Below are 19,436 nucleotides of genomic sequence, written 5' to 3'. Positions count from 1 at the left end.
AAGATACACTGGGGGTAAGATGGGTACATAGTATCCCATTAAGGAGCCAATCCCAATGGGCAGCTAAGATCCCAAACGATGCTTCTTGGGTTTGGAGGAAAATAATGAAGAGCAGAGAGCTGGTTCAACCATTAGACGAGATGTTGTGGGCCATGGTACTAATACTAGTTTCTGGTTCAACCTTTCATTAGGCATGTTGGGAATGCAGCAAATTATACCAACGCATTTACCAAATACATCGGTCTTTGATTAGTAAAAAAAAATTATTTAAACTTGCCAAATGCATCCGTCATTGGAGGATTTTTGACAGTCTCCGCTTTACACAATATTATAGGGGGCTATATAGATATTTTAAAACTTTAGAAGAATAATGTGATATCATACGAAAATTTTGTGACAGGATAGAGGCTGGTTAAGTCGGTATTGTTTCCTAACAAAGAGTTACCAATCATTTCAAAAACCTACGAAGACTAACCTACCTAACATAACTCATCAAGAAGAGATAATCTCACTCAACAATTAAGCAGAAATATTGAATGGCGACCATAAAAGTCAATCCTCCAAATAAGTTATTTGAATTGACATTCTCCTAACAAACCAGAAATACGTTTAGAAAATCCGGGAAAGAACTTTTGGGTGCAATATGACATAAATGTTCGAGATGCAGAAAGAAATTATTGCATATAAAACTTGGATATTTAAAAGTAGCATTAATGCTCCTTGGAGTTTTGTTCGAGAGTTCACAGGATTTCCAATTTTACACATTTAGATTTCATGGCTTAAGCTGAACCATTGAAATACGGAAAATACTTGAGCTCTTCCATACGTGAACAAGGCTGAACAAGTGCTAGATTGAAGAAGTAGATGGAACCAATACAAAGTGTTCTACAGGGAAAAAATGGCAAACTGGTGCTGTGTCGGGTTCGATTCCTAGCACTCGGAAGGAAATGTGACCATGGTTCCAGTGAGAGGTAAGAATTATTTCCATTTAAAGGATGAATTTCACAAGCCAATTTAAATTGGAGACTTAACTTCAAAATTAACCTCCGCCACCCCCCATCCCCCTCAAAAAAAAAAAAAAAAAGAACACAATTCTAAAACATGGCGGCTAATTGATCCATGTTAAGAGTGGGAATGCAAATAAGTCGAATTTTATCTTAACTAATTAACATAGTCTCACAGAGTTTTGCATGGGTACGAATATAATTATTGAAATTCAAACCTTATCAAAACATAGACCATGTAAGAAAATCATAGATTTAGATACCATCTAGCTCTATATAATCGTACTATACAGAATATTTAGACTCAGACCAAATACAAACTCAAACAAATAGACGAACACACAGTTTAGCCATTTTACTAATAGAATATTGAATTCAACTACACCTTGTAATGATTTATTACTAATAAAAAAAGTTTTGAAGTAGGTTGAAATTATTAAAATTTTTATCTGTTATAAATTTCCATAGAACAAATTCAAGTTGTGCAACAACATAAACATTGATAGGCGTCCACATTAACTTATACATCAATAATGTATGCTTGCCTATTTATATTCAATCATACGCAACTATGTTATTTTTAAAAAAATCAAATATGTGTAAAATAATGCAAAATAAAAAGGTCATTTTTTTTAAATCGAGATGTTGTCACATGAATTTTAAATCCACGTTTCATAATTTGTATGCAATGAAAATTCTACATATGTTCATTTGGTACATAATCAATTTGTAGGTAGGTCTACATTTTGGTCCTTTTCTTTCAAACCGTTTAGAATTAATTTGACGGTGTGGATTGGCGTTATTTTGAGTAAAATATGTATTGATTCATCCAATTATATATCCTCTTAAAAGTAAACCTTTTCTTTTCACTATAATAGAATGGAAAATATCCGTGTATACCTTAATTGATATGTATCGATGTTTTGGGCTAATATATAATAGAGTTTTGAAATTTGAAATGAGTCATCGATTCAATCAAGTTGAGGGCCATGGTGACATGTTCAATGGACTTGATCAAATGCTAAAAGCCAACTACCTCTAGAGTAGTTGGCTACCAGGGAGAGGCTTAAGGCTTTCCTTTGATGTAGGTCAAAGAATCAAATTCCTTGGTCTGCAGTCTTCTCCAGAATTTCTTGAAAAAATTTACTAGCAGGTGCAAAGACACCCATTTGGTCCAGTGGCGATTCAATCCATTTTGAGTTCCTTATTGACTCTCTTGGGTCCACCCCTTCCCTTTAGTGTAAAATAGAAATAGATGTAGAATCTATTGCGTCGACAAAAAAAAAAAAGATGAAATGCTAAAATATCAAAAAATTCAATGATGTCATGAATTTATGATGATGACGAAACTCAAAATAGCATACCAATCACATAAATTTTAAAATGTGGAAAAAGTAATATAGTACCTAAAACAACAAAAAAAAACTCGCTTTTTTTTTTGTCCAAATCCAAATTTTGACCAGATTTAATCAATATTTGTCCAACTCAATTGATTAACTTGGACAGAATATCCATCGGATTCCCAGTTCAATAGTTGGAATCAATTGGTCCCGTTTGGTTTAAATTGTTATATGGTGATAAACTAGAGTATTGGTCATGGGAAAAACACATATAATAATTCTAGTTGGAAAATAGGTACATAATGGCTATAAAGATAACCCAATAATATCATAACTACCATTCATATATAGCTGTCAAGTATTTCAGTAAAAATTACACACCTTCCAATACAATTAGGTCCCAAGTAGAGATACATTGGCATGCTAATAGTATTTTTCAAAGTTCATTTTAGCTACGTATTATCATATATTAGGATCCATCAACTTCTAGTCATAGAGGGAATGTTAATGGATTCTAATATGATGGCAAAAGATAGCATGCGAGAACTTCAAGAATACATATGATGAACAAAAGGATGAACAAAAGAGGATATGAAGCTGTATGGCCCGCTTCACATTGCAGATTCACGTGGTTTCTTGAGGAGGGTCATATGAGCAGATTTTGGAGAGTCTAGTTTGTTGTCTTTAATGCCGTTTTTTGCAGCAACCAAAGGAATAGTGTCAATGGTTGTCTTCTCAATAGAAAGTGCATTAGTTCTGGGAATTGCAGCTTCAAAAGTTAAGCTTCTTTTTGCAGCAACGTTTGAAGAGGTTGGCTTGTCTGCAATATTAGATTTGCGGCCAATTGAATCTAGGACCATTTTTTTTGTTGGGCTGAAGAATTGCCCCTTAGTGGTAGGTTGGTCAGTGGAAGTGGATTGAGCAGTTAAGTCAACCCGGTCAATGGTGCTGGCTAGCTTCTCAGTTATGGTTGGAGCAGTTGGAACAGGCTCTCCTATAGCATCGAAGGCAGCTTCGTAAGCGATTGCTGGGATGATTTCAGCCAATTCTTCAGCAGTGTATACTTTGACGATGCTATACTTATCATCTTTTTGTCCTTGATAATTTGTGTCAAAATGACGGACAAAGCATACGATTTGATGGTTATCAATGGCAGATGCAATTTTAAAAAAAGCTCAATGTGAAGGCCCCACCATCTCCTAAGGCGAACCAGAGGGTTCGGCGGACCGCCTGCCTAGCTCTCGCCGGGGCTCGAAGGCAAAAGCAAATAAAAGCTATTCACGCGGTACAAGAGTACTATTCACATTATATACATCGGCAAAAGAGTTCTATTTACATCCCCAAAAATAACTACTCATACCAGTACATCCTTATGATTATAACCAACACCAAAGAGTAGACCCTCAGAAGGGTCCTTACACGGATCACTATAATAGGAAAAAAACATATGAACTATTCGGTGATTACAAACGAAACCCAACTATACTAGTGATGGTGCCACAAATTTCCCCGCGTCGACCCTGCTAAGGAAAACAAAAGAAAAGGGGGTAAGCTAGAAGCTTAGTGACTAACCAGGGGTAAAAATGTAATTTTTACATGTCAACATTTGCACAATGAGAGCAAAGTAAAAGTAGAAAAGTAACACCACATGGTAAGGATACGGGTGGCTCCCAAGCCAACTCATTTGTCGAGTTTGACCACTGGTTGACCCTTGAGAACCTGAGCCACACAACTCGCTTCTCTTAAAGGATCCCACATAGAGAGACCATGAGCCTCAACTCAAGTCCGAGCAATAAATGCTCAAAATATTTTTCAAGCAATAAATGCTCTAAAATCGTAGTTCAAGCAATAAATGCTCTAGTTCAAGCAATAAATACTCTATTTCAAGCAATAAATGCTCTCAAATTGCGTCACAAGCAATAAATGCTTCGCAAATGTTTCACAAGCAATAAATGCTCCATAACAAATCACAAAATCATATTTCACAGGTATCAAGAGCAACTAATGGGTTTTAGATCGAGTGCGATAAAGTACACCCTCGCCTAAGTGCCCATTTTTCATAGTAAACTCATATTAGTATTGAGTTACACAGAAACCCTGATTACTCACCTAAAAAGCAAGTATAATGAGAGAAAGTACGGAAATGAATTCAAGTCGTCAGCTAGTGGGCCCCACCGGCTCCGTCTAGCCCGTCACCGCCTGTAGCAGAAGGTTGAGCCATATTATCACACAAACAACTACTAAAGTGCGTAAATTAAGCAAAACGGCAAAATTGGCACATGCATGTGCGGAATCGGCAACCGGAAATGGAAACGGCCGGCAAACGGAAATGGGCATAGTTGCTTTTCCAAACTGTTTTGATCATAAGTTGGGCTAGAAATGTCGGATTAAAGTGTATGAGATACCGTTACGAAGCTAAGAGAAAGGGCTACAATTTTAATGAAGACACCTTAATCTCGATCTGAATGGAAGCAGGTCGAAATTATGGAAAACTGTACCAGAAGTTTGCACTTTAGGGTGACAGACAGGGTCTGTTTGCTGGACCATAACTCACAGCTCATACATCCAAATCAAGAAATTCCAAAGGAGTTGGAAATCTATGTCATAATACTAAAACTTTTGTGTTTTGACTAAAACCTGAATCAATACAGAGCAGGGTGAAAAATGGGTCCAAAATTCCTGTCAGAACTGTCCAAATTCAAAGGTAGTTCTGACAACCGATCTTGCTTTGGTCATAACTGGAGCTACGGAATTTGGATTTGGATGCACTTTATACTGTTTCGAAGCTAAGACCAAGATCTACATTTCTTATGAAGGGATCAACACCCAGTTCGCACGTTACCCAGGCGAACCGAGCATGGTCATAGGCCAAATTTGAAAACGTAACACAATCCAGTGTTCAAAACAGGAACGATTGTTTTGGCCATAACTCAGGCTACACTGATCCGTTTGACCTGAAATTTTGCAGGCACATCAAGTACTTAAGAAGCTACAACTTTAATGTTTTGAGCAGCTTCCGAATCAGCACGCAGCATAAATAAAAACAGAGTCCAAGTTCGGATTTGTGAACGGCCCTGTTCTAGTTTTGCCGGTTTTTGAACTTTGCAAATACATGGTCCATTGCTATGATTCTTATACAAGTTTTCTAACCAATTTTCATACCAAATAACACTACATATACCAGATTCTAAAAGACCTAGTAATGGTCCAAACTTTCCTTTCCCAAATTGCCAAATATTAACCACCATCTAGGTTCCAATTCCACTAATTCTTTACTAACTTCAAAACCTTAATCAACTAAACCCTAACCTTCCAAGTTCTAACTAAACCAAACTAATTTTCCTTTTTCATTAGGGTTCCATAACAAACCTGATTTTATTAAGAATTTACCATTCAAATGACTTAATTACACCAAAAGTTTCATTATCAAGTCCAATCACTAACCAAATTAACTAAGTGAAGCTTAACCAAGAATCCCTAATTTCTTCTAGCCTTAACCAACATTTCAGCAACATTATCACTAAATTAAACCATGAAATTACTCCATAATCACCATATAATCGTCGTCTACATCATGTAAAATCAAAATCGTAACAAAAGCACCACTTTTCATGGATTCAAGTCTTAACTACCCAAAACCAACTTTCAAATAGGATGTTTTACCTTTGATTCAAGCTTTGTAGATGATCAAACCACCACAATCAAGTGCCAAGGTTGTTGTTCTAGGCTCCAAGATCAAGATTAATGGACAAAAGTTGATGCATCAAAGGAATTTTTCTTCTTCCTTTTCTCTCCAATTTTCGGCCCTTTCTTTTTCTTTTTCTTTGTTATTTTTTGTTGTTTTATAACTTGGTTTCTCTTGTATGTTCTAGATATAAGCTTAGTCATAAGCTTAGTCATGATAGTAGAAGATATTTTCCCTCATACCCAATCACATAAAAGCTTCCATTTTGCTCCTTTAACCCGTACTCCTCAATTTACATTTTATTCAACTCTTGCCCTTAAACATTTGAACTCCTTGCAATTTACTCCATAGAGCTTAAACTTAATCTAGTCCAAACTAATTAATCTTACTTAATTTCTCTACTAATCACCCCACTAACTTAATCATCTATCCTTAATTATTCCTTATTTCACATAAAAGAAACTAAACCACAATCTTTTTACATTAGCTAGATTAAGGGTTTTAAACCCAATTTAAGGTTGTTCAATTAACAAAACACTAGGGAATTTACTAGTGTAAGACTTTTTAGCTTTATAATCCTACTTAACCTTTATAAAAGAAATCGAATCTGGTATTTACTCATACGAAAACATACATTAGCATGCATAATATTTACTACCACATAAACTTATGATTAATACATAAACTAGGGTTTTGTGTAAAAATATCAAAGGTGTAAATTCATTAGGGTTTTAATAAAATTCCAAATTAAGGTTTTTCGATTCTAAAAAGCAAAATCACATGTAAAGAATTACCATCATCCTTAAAATCAAATTTTATAGCAAAATTTAACACTAATATTCCTTATTCAAAATTAAGGACGAATCGGGATCTCACACTCAACACCATGTATTTTGCAAATAAACAAAAAAGAGCTCAATACCCTGTATTTTAAAAAATTTTACGGAGTACCAGAAAATGCGAACATGATGCAATTTCAAAAGAAAGCTCAAAAAGCTCATTACACATGATAAGTGAGCAAAGGTTAGTAGTTGAATATTCAATCCTCTAACACCAAAATTCGTATAGAAGAGAGTGATATGTTATTTGATAATTAGGTACAGATGTTTTCAGGGCCAGATGTTTAATAGTAACATAGATTGAAGGTGACATGGAGCCATGTTAATGCTGGCAAACTTTTAGTTAGTTCTAGTTAGGATTTTTTTTCTTGACTACGACTGAGTCTTGTCCTTGGAAAGAATAGCAAAATAAGATGAGGACTAGAAGGGCATTACCAAATTTGCGGTCCAATCAATGCAACCATAGATAGAAGAAGATAGTGATATAGCATGTTAAATTTAGTAAAGAATTTTCCAAATTGTCCTTTTGCCTCTAACACTAAATTTTCCAAACTGTCCTTTTGCCTCTGATACTAAGGATCAATCTTATCTATCTAATGAGATTTTGGTTGAATTAGGCACTTGTCTATTTAATAGATCATCTAATGATGCAAAAATTTTCTTCCACGTTAGCTAGACAATTTTTTGACCAATTTAGGTATTTCATCTTGATCAAAGAAGACTAAACTATTTGGATTGAAAAATATATGTATCAATGATAGGATATGCAAAATAAGTCAAATAAATTCAAAGAAGTACCATAAATAGAGAGAATTGAGAGAAAAGAATAGGAAAACTCACGTGTTCATCGGCTTCACTTAGTTGTACTGTTGTGAACTGTATGAGTTTTTTAGCATCTATACCAAACACTACTGCATACGTTGAGCTTGTTCCATTGTCAATGATAATTCCAATACAGCATCTGGTGTATGATGGCAATGAATAATGGTTAAATAATGCAGTAAAAAAGATTTATTATTGAGCATACTATTGTAAATTTGCATGTCTTGTTTACCTGGCCTCAGCAACACTTTCTTCTCAGCAAGATGGACATCTAATGATCCATTCCATATTAGCATATACAGCCTTCAGACAATTACTACATGCCATCGCTGCTCAGGTGCCAAAGAAGTATTTCCTCATGTCCAAGTAGTCTTGACCTATAAATTATATTGTATTAGATGCAAAGTTAAGTAATTCACTTTTCACTAATGTAAAAGGTAAGAAAATAGTATAAGTGAGTTACTGAAATGATCGTATTTACATTTTTTAGAATCCTCATAGCGTTCTCAACACTAATGATATCATTAGTTTTAGGTAGAGGCAACAATTTGGTTGAGTCTTTGTAACTGGCTTCTTCAATCAGTTGTGCAATTTTCTGTTGATTCTGATCATACCTGTGAACATAAATAGACATGTTATATTTTCCAGTCTTAATCTATACTTATGAAACATGATATGCTTACCATTGTCTTAATGCAATGGTTTGAGGAGTTGGTGGATTCACTAAGAGACAACTTTCAAGCCTTGTTGTCAGAGACAGATCTAAGAAAGTAGTATATAATTAGCTCATTGAAATTGAAGTGTTGTAGGCAAAGCAGTAATAATTTTTTGACCAATGGGAGTTGTGACTTACAGTTAAAAGTAGTTACTTTGACTCTCATAGCTATGATGATGTTGTTGTTTGCAATAGTGTTTGCAAGCTGTGCTCCTTCATTTGCTTCAAATTCATTCCATAGAGGAAGGAGCATTGGCCTTTTTTTGCAAAAGCAATAAATATGTTAAAAATAAAAAAATATAATAGGTTTATTTAAGGAATGGAAAATATATTCTTATGTTCCAGTTGGCTTACTCTTGATTAATAACAACCAAGTCTCTAGTCGTTGAATTAAGACTTTGTTTCCTTGAAGGAAAAGCATGCACGACAATAGCCTGGATATTTATTATTCAAAAGAATATTTGAATTTAAAGATAAGCTGAAGATAACATAAGGAATACATTTGAATTATCTAAGATAAAAAATGAACTTACTTTGCCAATTTTCTGTGTCAACAAATTTGAATATGTTTTCAAACTCTGTAAGGTCAAAGTGACATGGAATAACTGGTGGAACCTGCTCCACATACTCCTCAACCAATGTTCTGTTATGGATTACCCAAGAATATAGGTAGTCACTGACTGTATACCTTGATTCTGCTTTGCGAAGAGCTATACTGGAGATATAGTATCTCCTGAATGGCATCAAAAAAATAGATATCATTGCCATAGATGACAGCTGAAACCTTTGTTCCCTATTGCATCCTAAAGAAGAATAGCTAAAAATCTATAAAATAGTCAAAGATATACACAAAAATGGAAGGAATATCTTTATTTTTTGTTACCTCAGAATCTGTAAGAAAGAAGCGGTCGTAGTTCATAGGCCTTCCTCCTCGACTCAACTGAACATGTTCTCTCTCAACAACCTAAACCAATACTGTCCATCCTTTTACTTCTTCAATGACCTCATTCACTGGAAGGTAGCATCTCACTATGCTTATCTGTAAATGGTACATATAGATAAATTTAATTCTAAATATAAACTACAATTGTGATGGGATCAATTAAAGGTTGAAGAAATAGTAGAAGAATGTTCATTTACTTGACAGCTAATTGAGAAGTTTCAAGAACTTCTCTATATATAATATTTTTGGTCTGATTTATTCTAGATTTGTGAAAAAATGGAGGCTTAATGAGTAACTTGACTTGTGAAGCTGTTCTTGCACATGATCACGCCACGTAAAGCTATCCATGAGAAAACACGGATTCCCTCAAATAAATACCCACAAAATCTAACGTGTGTTCTTGAGCTTTGTTAATTGTCATTGCAAAACACAAACGGATTGGAAACTGAGTTTTCTTATATGGGACACAGTCTTGCTCATCAATGGGAGGTTCTAAAGGAATTCTATGCATGAAAAGATCTTTTCTGGCAAAATCACCTACAACCATCTGAGCATGAATAACATTTCGGCTCAAGTTCCTACAAACTAATCTTGTCCCATTACAAAGGCCTTCAATGGGGTCTAAATTTCTAAGCAAGATTATTGGTGCATTAACCTTCAAGATGAGCCTATGTAGTGGAAGTCCACTTGGGGAAAGAGAATTCAAAAAATCCTCATACTGACCCCGATGATTTGGATTTAAAGTTTCATCAAAGCTGCAATATTCTATTGCTTCACCTGGAAATATGCTAATGAGAATGTTGTTGACCTCATCAACAAAATTATTTTTTGTGGATAAAATTAATCAATTGGCTGAAGTGTTAGCATCTGGTAATCCAGTCATGATATTGGGGTACACTAAATTTATCAAATTATCTAGTGAAGAATCATCCCCTCTATTTTCAAGCAAAATTGAAGAAGGAATCTTTATGTAGCTATCATCTTGGGTTTTCTCAGTTCCATTACCAACTCTCAATAAATAATCAGTAAATGAGGGGTCTAATCAATCCCTCATATTCTCTGTTAATTGCAATTTTTTGAGAGAAGGCCATAGAGGAGAATTTATTATGCAAGCATTAATAGTCTCGGATTGATTTCCTCTGTGAACAACTGGCAATGTTTGCCTAAAGTCGCAGCCAAAGACAACAACTTTTCCACCAAATATTTCTGGTGAGTTCATAAGATCTTGCATTAGATCATTCAATGCTTCAATTGCAGATCTTTTTGACATAGGAGCCTTATCCCAGGTATTCAGTTTGGATCCTCTAATCATTGTTGCCAGGCTGCTTTGTTTGCTAACATTACATGTTCTACCTTCTGAAGGATCAATTGGCATTTCAAATCGCGAATGGGCAGTCCTCCTGGTAGTATAGAAGCAGCAATTCCTGAAATGGCTGCGTCTAGTGCTAAAACCCTTTAGACCTAACATCAGCTAGCAACGCCCTATAGAGAAACGATTTTCCAGTGCCTCGAGGGTCGTCTACAAAAAAGGCCTCACTTATGTTCTCATATATGCTGCGACATATGACCTCAAATGCGTGCCTTTGTTTTTCATTAAGCAAAGTAATTGCATTCAGATCTTCTTTATGATTGGTCATACTTCTTTCTGCTAACAGTTCTCTTGTTTGGTTCTCAACATCAAAGGATGATAGATCATTCGGAACCAATCCAAATAAACCTATGCTTTTTCCCATTTATTCAAGAAAACCACTTATTTGTTGCAGTACCTTTTTCCTGACCTCTCTAGGAGTCAAATCTGAACACCTTAGACAATCCTTCGACATTATAGCCTCAAAGTTTAACCATAATTGTCTGGGATTGTTACGACATGAATATACCAAGAGGGTTGCAAAAAGTCTTCTCAATTCATAAGGCATATGATAGAGAGAAGACTCTTCAAGACAATTCTTGGCTATTATCATCGTGAAGCAACCCTCTTAAAAGTGCTGCTTCACGAAAGGTTCTAACTTGTGCTCCGTTATAAGTCTTTAGGCCTTCGAAGGACTTAGGAGCACAAACTTTTGTTAAAAGAAGCCTAAGGTAGTACCTCTTTCCTTCAGTCGAATGGACTGAATTTGTTCTACCTACAGAGTCCCTTTGATCTCTCATTTTCCAATGTCTCTCATCGAGAAGCCAAACAAAATGGTTTAGAAATTCAGAAATGTACAATTTAGTGTCTGAGCTTCTAATCTATTCTATTCATATAAAAGAATTTAGTAAGTATTGTCTTTTTGTTTCTTGGATTGCTCACAACATTGGTGAGATTTTGATGCTTTTTCAAACTTACAAGCTGATAATTTTCTAGATGAAGCTGCAGATGAATTACTACAGGTTTTATTTCACCCCTAGCAAAATGAAAAAGTCTCGACGTAGCCTCAGGTGATGAGACCCAGCAAGCTGCCCGATACTGCTAGATTTCCTCAATATTGCTGTTTGGATTATCAGAATTAATATGAAAACCGATTCTATCATGCCTTTTACAAATCTATTTATAGATGTATTTAACAGCCTGAATTATTGAACAAATCTCAACATTAATGTGACAATCAAATTTAGCAAGTAAATAGGCATTATAGGGAACAACCCATTTATTATCAAAGTGATGTTGTCTAACTTTGACTTTAACACCATTATTATTTCGCCTATATGCTGGATAAGAATTAATAGTCTGGGTTGTTTCCTCACAAAATCCTTTGGATAGGAATGCCTACACCTGCCATTCTTAGTCATACACACACTTGATGGATTTAAAACACCGCATGGACCATACATCATGTGTTTTTTAGCCATTCTATATAAGTATGGGTATTTCACTTTGTTTGGAATATCAGCGTTCACAATTTTATCATACTCTTCAGGTCTAAACATTTTATGTTGAGATTTCAAAATTAAAAGAAAGTGTGCATGTGGCAAGCCTCTTTTCTAAAACTCTTTACATATGTATACGCTGCCACTTCATCAAAAATATTTTTCTTGAGGATTTCATTTTTTAATTCTTCAAGTTTAGCATGAAAGACTCTTACAATTAAATCAAGCTGATTTTGTGTTTCTTCTTTTTCAATTAGGTGTTCTTTTATTTCTGGCCAATTAGGATTGCAAGTCATGGTCAAGAAGATATCTGATTTGTCAAATTTTTGAACTAAGGTCATTGCTTCTATATATTTCCTTCTCATATTTCTTGGCCCTCCAATAAAGCTTGCCAGTAAAAAAATTTTCTGACCAATATTTGCTGCATGTGTTTCACCAGCAGCCACGGAGTCTTGCAAAAACTCTTTCCTTATTTCCTCTTATTGTGATCTAAAAAAATCTAGTCTGTGAGATTCAAACTTAACAAACATATCCACTATATATTGCTAAGTTAATCTACCAAAGTGAAGCAAAAAAGACTCATCATTATCCCTTATCTGTAACTTATAAGCATAATACTCACTAACAAAAACAAAATTTGGATCATTATCAATCCTAGCCATTGTTGGTAGACAAATTACAGAATAATTAGTTAATTTACTATGTTGAATTGAACTACAAATAGATGAATAAGATTGTCTGTACTTACCATCTCGTTCCATCTGTAATAGTTCTTCAGCAATTGCAGCAAGCATTGGAGAAATCAAACTTTCAGAATTCTTATTTCGTGTCTTTTTCTTGTGGATCTTTTTTCCCTTTTTTTTGGATTCCTTGATGCCAGCCAAGTTCACCGAAAGGAAAAAGAAGAGGGTACTGCAAGGGGTCATAACAGCCATAGTAATATTCTATACTGTGACAATGACCACCATGAGTATGGACTCGAATATTCCTCCGGCTTGTTACCCCATTTTCTTCTCTTTCAACCCACAATGCAGCAACTTGGGAGACCGTAGGTTTGTTAAATACCCTTTGGTCTACGCCATGTTATCAAGACAATACGATAAGTATCAAGGTTATGAACCTCTCTTAAACCATGGAAAAATCGAGCATATGGATTTTATTCAAGGATATTCATAACCTTTTGGATGATATTTTCTGTTAGCCTTGGACACGCATTTAAATGATTTGTCAACTCAATTTCAGTATCATGAAAATACAGCTGCAAATTTTTTGAGGCCTCTAGATCACTGATGAAGTGATAAATTTGCCTCTGAATCCTAAATATATAAACTCCTTTACTTCTCTTTGCTAGATTCTTGTCAAACTTAACTCCAAAAGAAGTGAAAGCAAAAATGTTGTTAATTATTCTTATACATATTCTAAATAATTTTGCCTCTTCTAAAGATAAAGTTAATAGCTCTTTTAAAGGAGCTGGAATTGGATTGGTAGCTAACACTATGTCTCCATTAGAACAGCAAAAGTTGGCTGTTTCATGGAAAAAAAATTTTTGCACCACAATGTGGGTAATCTGGCTGTTTTGGAAGAATGCTTGCCACACCTGGAATGCAATCTAACAGGTCTCGACCTTTTTTTTTAACTCTTCCTATCGTCAATAAAAGATAGATTCTAAATGACTTTACTTGTTTAATAAACAGTAATGGAATGTAAAATACTCAAGTCATTTAACAATGTAAATGTTAAAAGACCTGCACGTTTTCTCTTAGTTTTCCCATGATTTTGTTCAAATATTCCTGTAAAGTAGAGTTCAATATCAACCTCTTGAATTAGATAAGCTATAAAGTAGAAATAAAACTAAACACATTTAATTGAGTAAATGAAAAAAAATGCTTTTGAGTATTCAATTTAAAGCTAAAATATTTGTTGTCAGAGAAGCAGGTGGTAATAGTCATTGTTTCACAACATTTACTAAACAAATTTTAGAAACAATACCTTTCATGTTAATGTGAAAGGTCTATGCATTTTGAAAATAGAAAAATTAACGGCATTATATGATTGATGAAATGGGTCTAAATTCAATGCATTTAGAACAAATAATTTATAGTAGGAAAAGTAAAAGTTATATTTAAAAAATGAAAAAAAATTCCTATTTTAAAGAAAAGGAAGAAATTGGTTGGATTGTTCTAAGAAGGTAAAAAGAGTTTTGAAAATAGATGAAATGATTCACTTGATGGGAATGACTATATTAATAAGCAGTGCTATATTAAATACCTGAAAACTGGGACTCGTTTGATTGTAATTGGCAAACAACCTGATTCGACTGATTTAAAATCTCAACAACCTCAGGATTATGCTGTTCAATTGTACTTATGAGAGGTTGCAAACTCTTATATCCTATATTCTATGCTTGAACCAACTAATTTTGTTTAGCTTTTTTCACTGTCATCTTAAGCGCTCTCTCTTTTTGCCGATTTCTATAGGTGGATGTTAGCCTAATCAGCAACATCCCTCAGATCTCGGCTCTAAGGGACTAACCGCCCAACTCGTGGCACCTAAGGGTGCAGCCCCTCATGCTGGCTGAGCGTGGTACGGTGCTTTACGCTACCATTGTGGTTAAGGAAATAAAGTTGCGTCTTCGCTAACAGTTATAACTTTTAGTGTAATGGTAAGCGTTTGATCCTAATAAGTGGTATCAGAGCGAGGTCGCGGGTTCGAGTCTCCTTGGCTGTTGTTGGGGGAGGGATTGTTAGCCTAATCAGCAACATCCCTCAAATTTCGGCTCAAAGGGACTAACCGCCCAGGCCGTGGCACCCAAGGGTGCAGCCCCTCATGCTGGCCGAGTGTGGTACAGTGCTTTGCGCTGCCATTGTGGTTAAGGAAATACAGTTGCGCCTTCACTAACAGCTATAGTTTTTAGTGTAATGGTAAGCGCTTGATCCTAACAGTGGAAGATTCACCTACTGAAAACTCTGATGGAGTAGACATACATGAGTGTAGGCTATTCAAATTTGCATTTGGCAGTGAAAATGTGCTAACAAAATCCGGTTTAATAGGCTGAACAGATTTAGAAACATTTGCAAGAGGCCCTATAATCTGTGATCTCATACATTCTTGTTGACTTGAATGTTTTTTCTGAGATCTTTGAACTTTCAATGTAAGAGCTTTCTCTTTCTGATGATGTATCTATTTGTAAACTTAAATGACGCATCCATACCAGTTTGCATACTATTTGAATTTACATTGAATAAAGACAATCTAGGAAGAGACTGAACAATAGAAGACTTAGTCACAATCTTAGCAAACTCTACATTCTGATTTTCTAAAGAGCCTGCCTCTAAAATTTGATTTGTCTGAGATGCTTTGGCTTGTGATCTGACACTCATTTGTGTGGGATAGTTTGTCAAGTTAAAAATTTTGAAGCATCAAGTTAAATTGTGTCGGATAGTTTGACACTCATTGGTCGCAGTATCGATGAAACATAAATTTTGAAGCATCTAGTATTCTAAATATTGTGAAAAAATATTAAAAATAGGAAAAAAAAACTATGCTAAACAAAAATAACAAAAAAACAAGTTAAAAAAATGAGTTCATGAGCTACATTTGCGAGGGTAAGGTCAAGATTGTATCCTCAAATACTCCTATGCACCCGATAAAAATGGATTGCAAGTTTAACTTTATTCTTCTAATTTTAAGGCAAAAAAATTAATTTAAGCTAAACGCATAACGTGCATTTTAATTAATTAAAGTAGAATAAAACATCTAAACATAGCATGATAAATAGAAAAAACCAATAAGAATGAGATAATTAGTTCCAAAGCTTCTACTGGAAAAGCCACGAACCAATGCTTTCGCGTCCCATTATATCACATTCGATAACAATCAAAAGTAATTAAGAGAAAAAAAATGAAAGAAAATATAAAAATAAAAATACAATAATTAAATGTACCTATGCCCTATACGGGTGACATCATTTCCAAAAAGGAAAAATAAAATTAATTACAGCTTAACTTGACAAATGACAAACTAATTACACTAACAGCCAACTAGTAAACTGGTAAGGACCTAATTGAAAACATTAAGGCAAAGTTTTGGGGTCGAATTAGAAAGTACAAAAAATCAGGGGCAGATATTAAAAGTGAAAGAAACTAAGGGGGCTATTGCTGGAATTTCAAAAAGTGAGTCATCTTCCCACGGGAAACTCCTGCCCGCTGCAGCACTGGTTCCTTCTTCACTAACGAAGTTGCCGGAAGCTGGAAATCATCAACTCTGGCCAGCGTTAGACCGGCTGGAATTTTCCCTCTCTCCCCCATGCACAACACACAACACACACACACACTGAAATTCTTACAAAAAAGCAGCAAAATAGGAAAGGGAAAAAAGAAACAAAAGCTGGCAAAAAATTGGGGATGACTTGGTCGAATCGCCCGTTTCACTTCGTCTTAGAGACAACTAGGTCTGAGTCGATCGAGTCTTTCTCCGAGTTCTCAGCGATTCTTTGATCTCCAATGTTACGTGGAACAGTCACGGAGCGTTGTCCTCCGTTCCGTGACGACTTGGCCAAGTCGTCTGTCTCCGACTTTCCCTAGTGTTTGAACCATGGGCCTACTACCTAGTACCGAGAACAATATCCTTTATAGTCACAGTTCTTTAACATTATTCAAAAGATGCAGTGGAATTTCAGAATATCCCTTCCAGATCTTGTCTGCTTTTCCTTCCCATAGATGCTGCATATGAGAAATTCATTGAGTAATTTTCTACTACGTCTCTCCCATATACCGAATAGATAGAAAGCTTAAGAAGTCAAAAGTATTTTTGTTTTCCAGTGGATACTGATCACAAAATATAATGGCGAAGCCCAACTGACCAAGACTATTCCAGATTTTTTGGGGGAAAAAAAAGAAACAGGAAAAAAAGAGAGAAACAAAGATGCACTAAACACAACTAAAAGTTTCACCATACTAAATCAACACAGCATTTATTTAATAGAGGAATTGCATTACACGCGAGACATTTTCACTCCAACACTAAGAAAATAAGACCAACTACACTTATTCTTGACAGAGCAGAAATCCAGTCTCAAACGAATTGAATTTCTCTTGTTTGGAAACAACATCAAGACTATGCTACAAAAGCAGCGATACAGACCTTCACTTCACTTTGATTCTTTCATGTTTGATTTATCCTAATTTTGCTTAGCATCATCGCTGGTTCCCTTATGGTAAAGGAGCATTGATCCAAGCTTTTATTCGAAATCTTAGATATGTAGCTTTCCCTCCTGCAAGTTAGCTTTGTCACCACCGTAAAGGATCAAAAAGGATTCAGGCTTTGACTCGAAATCTTTCATATACGGTTTTGCCTCCTGCAAGTTAGCTTTGTCACCACCGTAAAAGGGCAAAACGGATTCAGGCTTTGACTCGAAATCTTTCATATGCGGTTTTGCCTCCTGCAAGTTAGCTTTGTCACCACCGTAAAGGATCAAAAAGGATTCAGGCTTTGACTCGAAATCTTTCATATACGGTTTTGCCTCCTGCAAGTTAGCTTTGTCACCACCGTAAAAGAGCAAAACGGATTCAGGCTTTGACTCGAAATCTTTCATATGCGGTTTTGCCTCCTGCAAGTTAGCTTTGTCACCACGGTAAAGGATTAAAACGGATTCAGGCTTTGACTCAAAATCTTTTATTTGGGGTTTCTCCTCCTGCAAGTTAGCTTTGTCACCACCGTAAAAGAGCAAAACGGATTCAGACTTTGACTCGAAATCTTTCATTTGCGGTTTCTCCTCCTTCGAATTAGCATCACGACCATGGTAAGGGAGAATGGATCTAGGCTCATCTGCGTGGAGAATGGATCCAGGCTTTGACTCAAATTCATTCAATGTATTAGACCCAAGGTGCTCATTTTGTTCAGTAAAAGCACCAGGACTGGCAGCAGGTCGCAAAATGCCCCTGGGGTCCTTTCTTGCCTCCGTGAAGCATGCAAGCTGCACATTCCGGGCAAATGACATAATTGAAGAAACCAGCATCAACATATATTAGGTAAGTAAATATAGCGGGGAAGGTAGGCTGCACACAAAATTATGAGCCTTGTGGGTCTTGCTCAAGTGTCATTCTATACAGGTGAACCTTGAATAACTTAAAAGATTTTTACATAAATTTAGGACCTTTAATTTCTTGCTTCTGAACCTTACCCATTATACCAAGACCTTCTCAGCCTACCTCTACCTGTATAATGGAAATATTGGACATGAATTCCTCTAAGTAAAGTGTCAAAAGTCAAGTTACAGTGACATTTAAGTTTCGTACAGCCCACATTGGAATGTTTGAAAGGGAAGCTTTATGACCATAGAACTAGAGAGCCACCAAGTCAGCTTTGCTCTCCTTAATCAGAAGAGTTTCCAATCCCTCCGCCGGCAGGAGGGGGGGTGGTTAGAGTTGAGGATAGTGTGTGAAAGCGAAGAAGGAGGAATTTTTCCAAGTACATAGCTTTAATTGAGAGGATCATAATAATGCTGAGCAATTAACGGATTTAAGTGTCTAACAATCCAAGAATTATCTCTTATGAACTCAAATAGAGTACTGATGTTTGAGAAATCTTACCAGGGCAATTGAAAAGAACGCAACGAGAGCAACAGATGAACGCATCCTGTCTTTGAAGTTTGAACAGCTCAAAATGAAACTTTGATGGTGTAAGAACTCTTGGGGCTACGGCTATTTATACAAGAGGATAGCCAAGTGAAGCTAGCAAGACTATAGCATGGATCACGTGGCTGGTTGGTTCGATTTGAGAAGTTGCTGCCTTCGTACACCAATCCACAAATTACCAAAAGTTTTGCATTTTTACTGAAGGGCCAAAATTTCCTAAAATCATCCGTCGATTTCAAATAACAGTACATTGCCAGTGTTTTCAAGACTCAACTTAGTTCATAGAGATATTCACATTGTAATTAATGATGAATAAAAAGTGTCACTATTTTGAAAATTTACAAGTCATTATTTTGGTATAAATGCATAGCCCGATTTTATTCAATCACATTAACAGAAGAAGTGGTGGTAAAGAACCCTAATAGAGATGGTTTTATAATTAAGCCCCTTAATTAACCTTTATTACCTAAAAGTAAAGGTAGTATGGGAATTTCAAACTTTTCTTTATATCAATATAGACGGTTTTCATCCACCTTACCTATCAGTTTAAACCAATAAAGTCTTTTGGATATATTTGAATGAGAAGGGGGTTCAATAACGTGCAAA

At 35.6% G+C, this 19,436-nt stretch overlaps 1 protein-coding gene and 1 long non-coding RNA gene across 3 annotated transcripts; both read right to left on the bottom strand.

The window, feature by feature from the left end:
• Nucleotides 1-3,630: 3,630 nt before the first annotated feature.
• On the bottom strand, nt 3,631-6,207 carry LOC140014359 (uncharacterized). Of its 2 annotated transcripts, none has more exons than XR_011821120.1 (3): nt 6,008-6,207; nt 4,454-4,543; nt 3,631-3,867 (listed from the first exon to the last, which is right to left on the bottom strand). It is a non-coding gene; the product is annotated as an uncharacterized lncRNA (long non-coding RNA). The 2 variants fall into 2 exon arrangements; XR_011821119.1 differs by having other exon boundaries at nt 3,631-3,864; nt 6,008-6,206.
• Nucleotides 6,208-17,151: 10,944 nt separating this feature from the next.
• LOC113707956 (uncharacterized) lies at nt 17,152-18,930 on the bottom strand. Its single transcript, XM_027230366.2, has 2 exons — nt 18,786-18,930; nt 17,152-18,169 (listed from the first exon to the last, which is right to left on the bottom strand). The coding sequence occupies exons 1-2, from the start codon at nt 18,828-18,830 to the stop codon at nt 17,447-17,449; spliced, it is 768 nt and encodes a 255-aa protein (XP_027086167.2). The 5' UTR covers nt 18,831-18,930; the 3' UTR covers nt 17,152-17,446.
• Nucleotides 18,931-19,436: the final 506 nt, after the last annotated feature.

This window comes from Coffea arabica, chromosome 9c, assembly GCF_036785885.1.
Source record: "Coffea arabica cultivar ET-39 chromosome 9c, Coffea Arabica ET-39 HiFi, whole genome shotgun sequence".
In the NCBI taxonomy this organism is placed as follows: Eukaryota; Viridiplantae; Streptophyta; class Magnoliopsida; order Gentianales; family Rubiaceae; genus Coffea; species Coffea arabica.
The sequence above is the reverse complement of the archived record's forward strand: the minus strand, read 5'-3'. Positions and strand labels throughout refer to the sequence as shown.

Excerpts from the sequence above, each read along its gene's own strand:
- LOC113707956 (XM_027230366.2), bottom strand. The coding sequence starts at position 18,830 with ATGCGTTCATCTGTTGCTCTCGTTGCGTTCTTTTCAATTGCCCTG. Across the intron at positions 18,170-18,785 it reads CGTTCTTTTCAATTGCCCTG|CTTGCATGCTTCACGGAGGC; the intron begins GTAAGATTTCTC and ends CGGAATGTGCAG.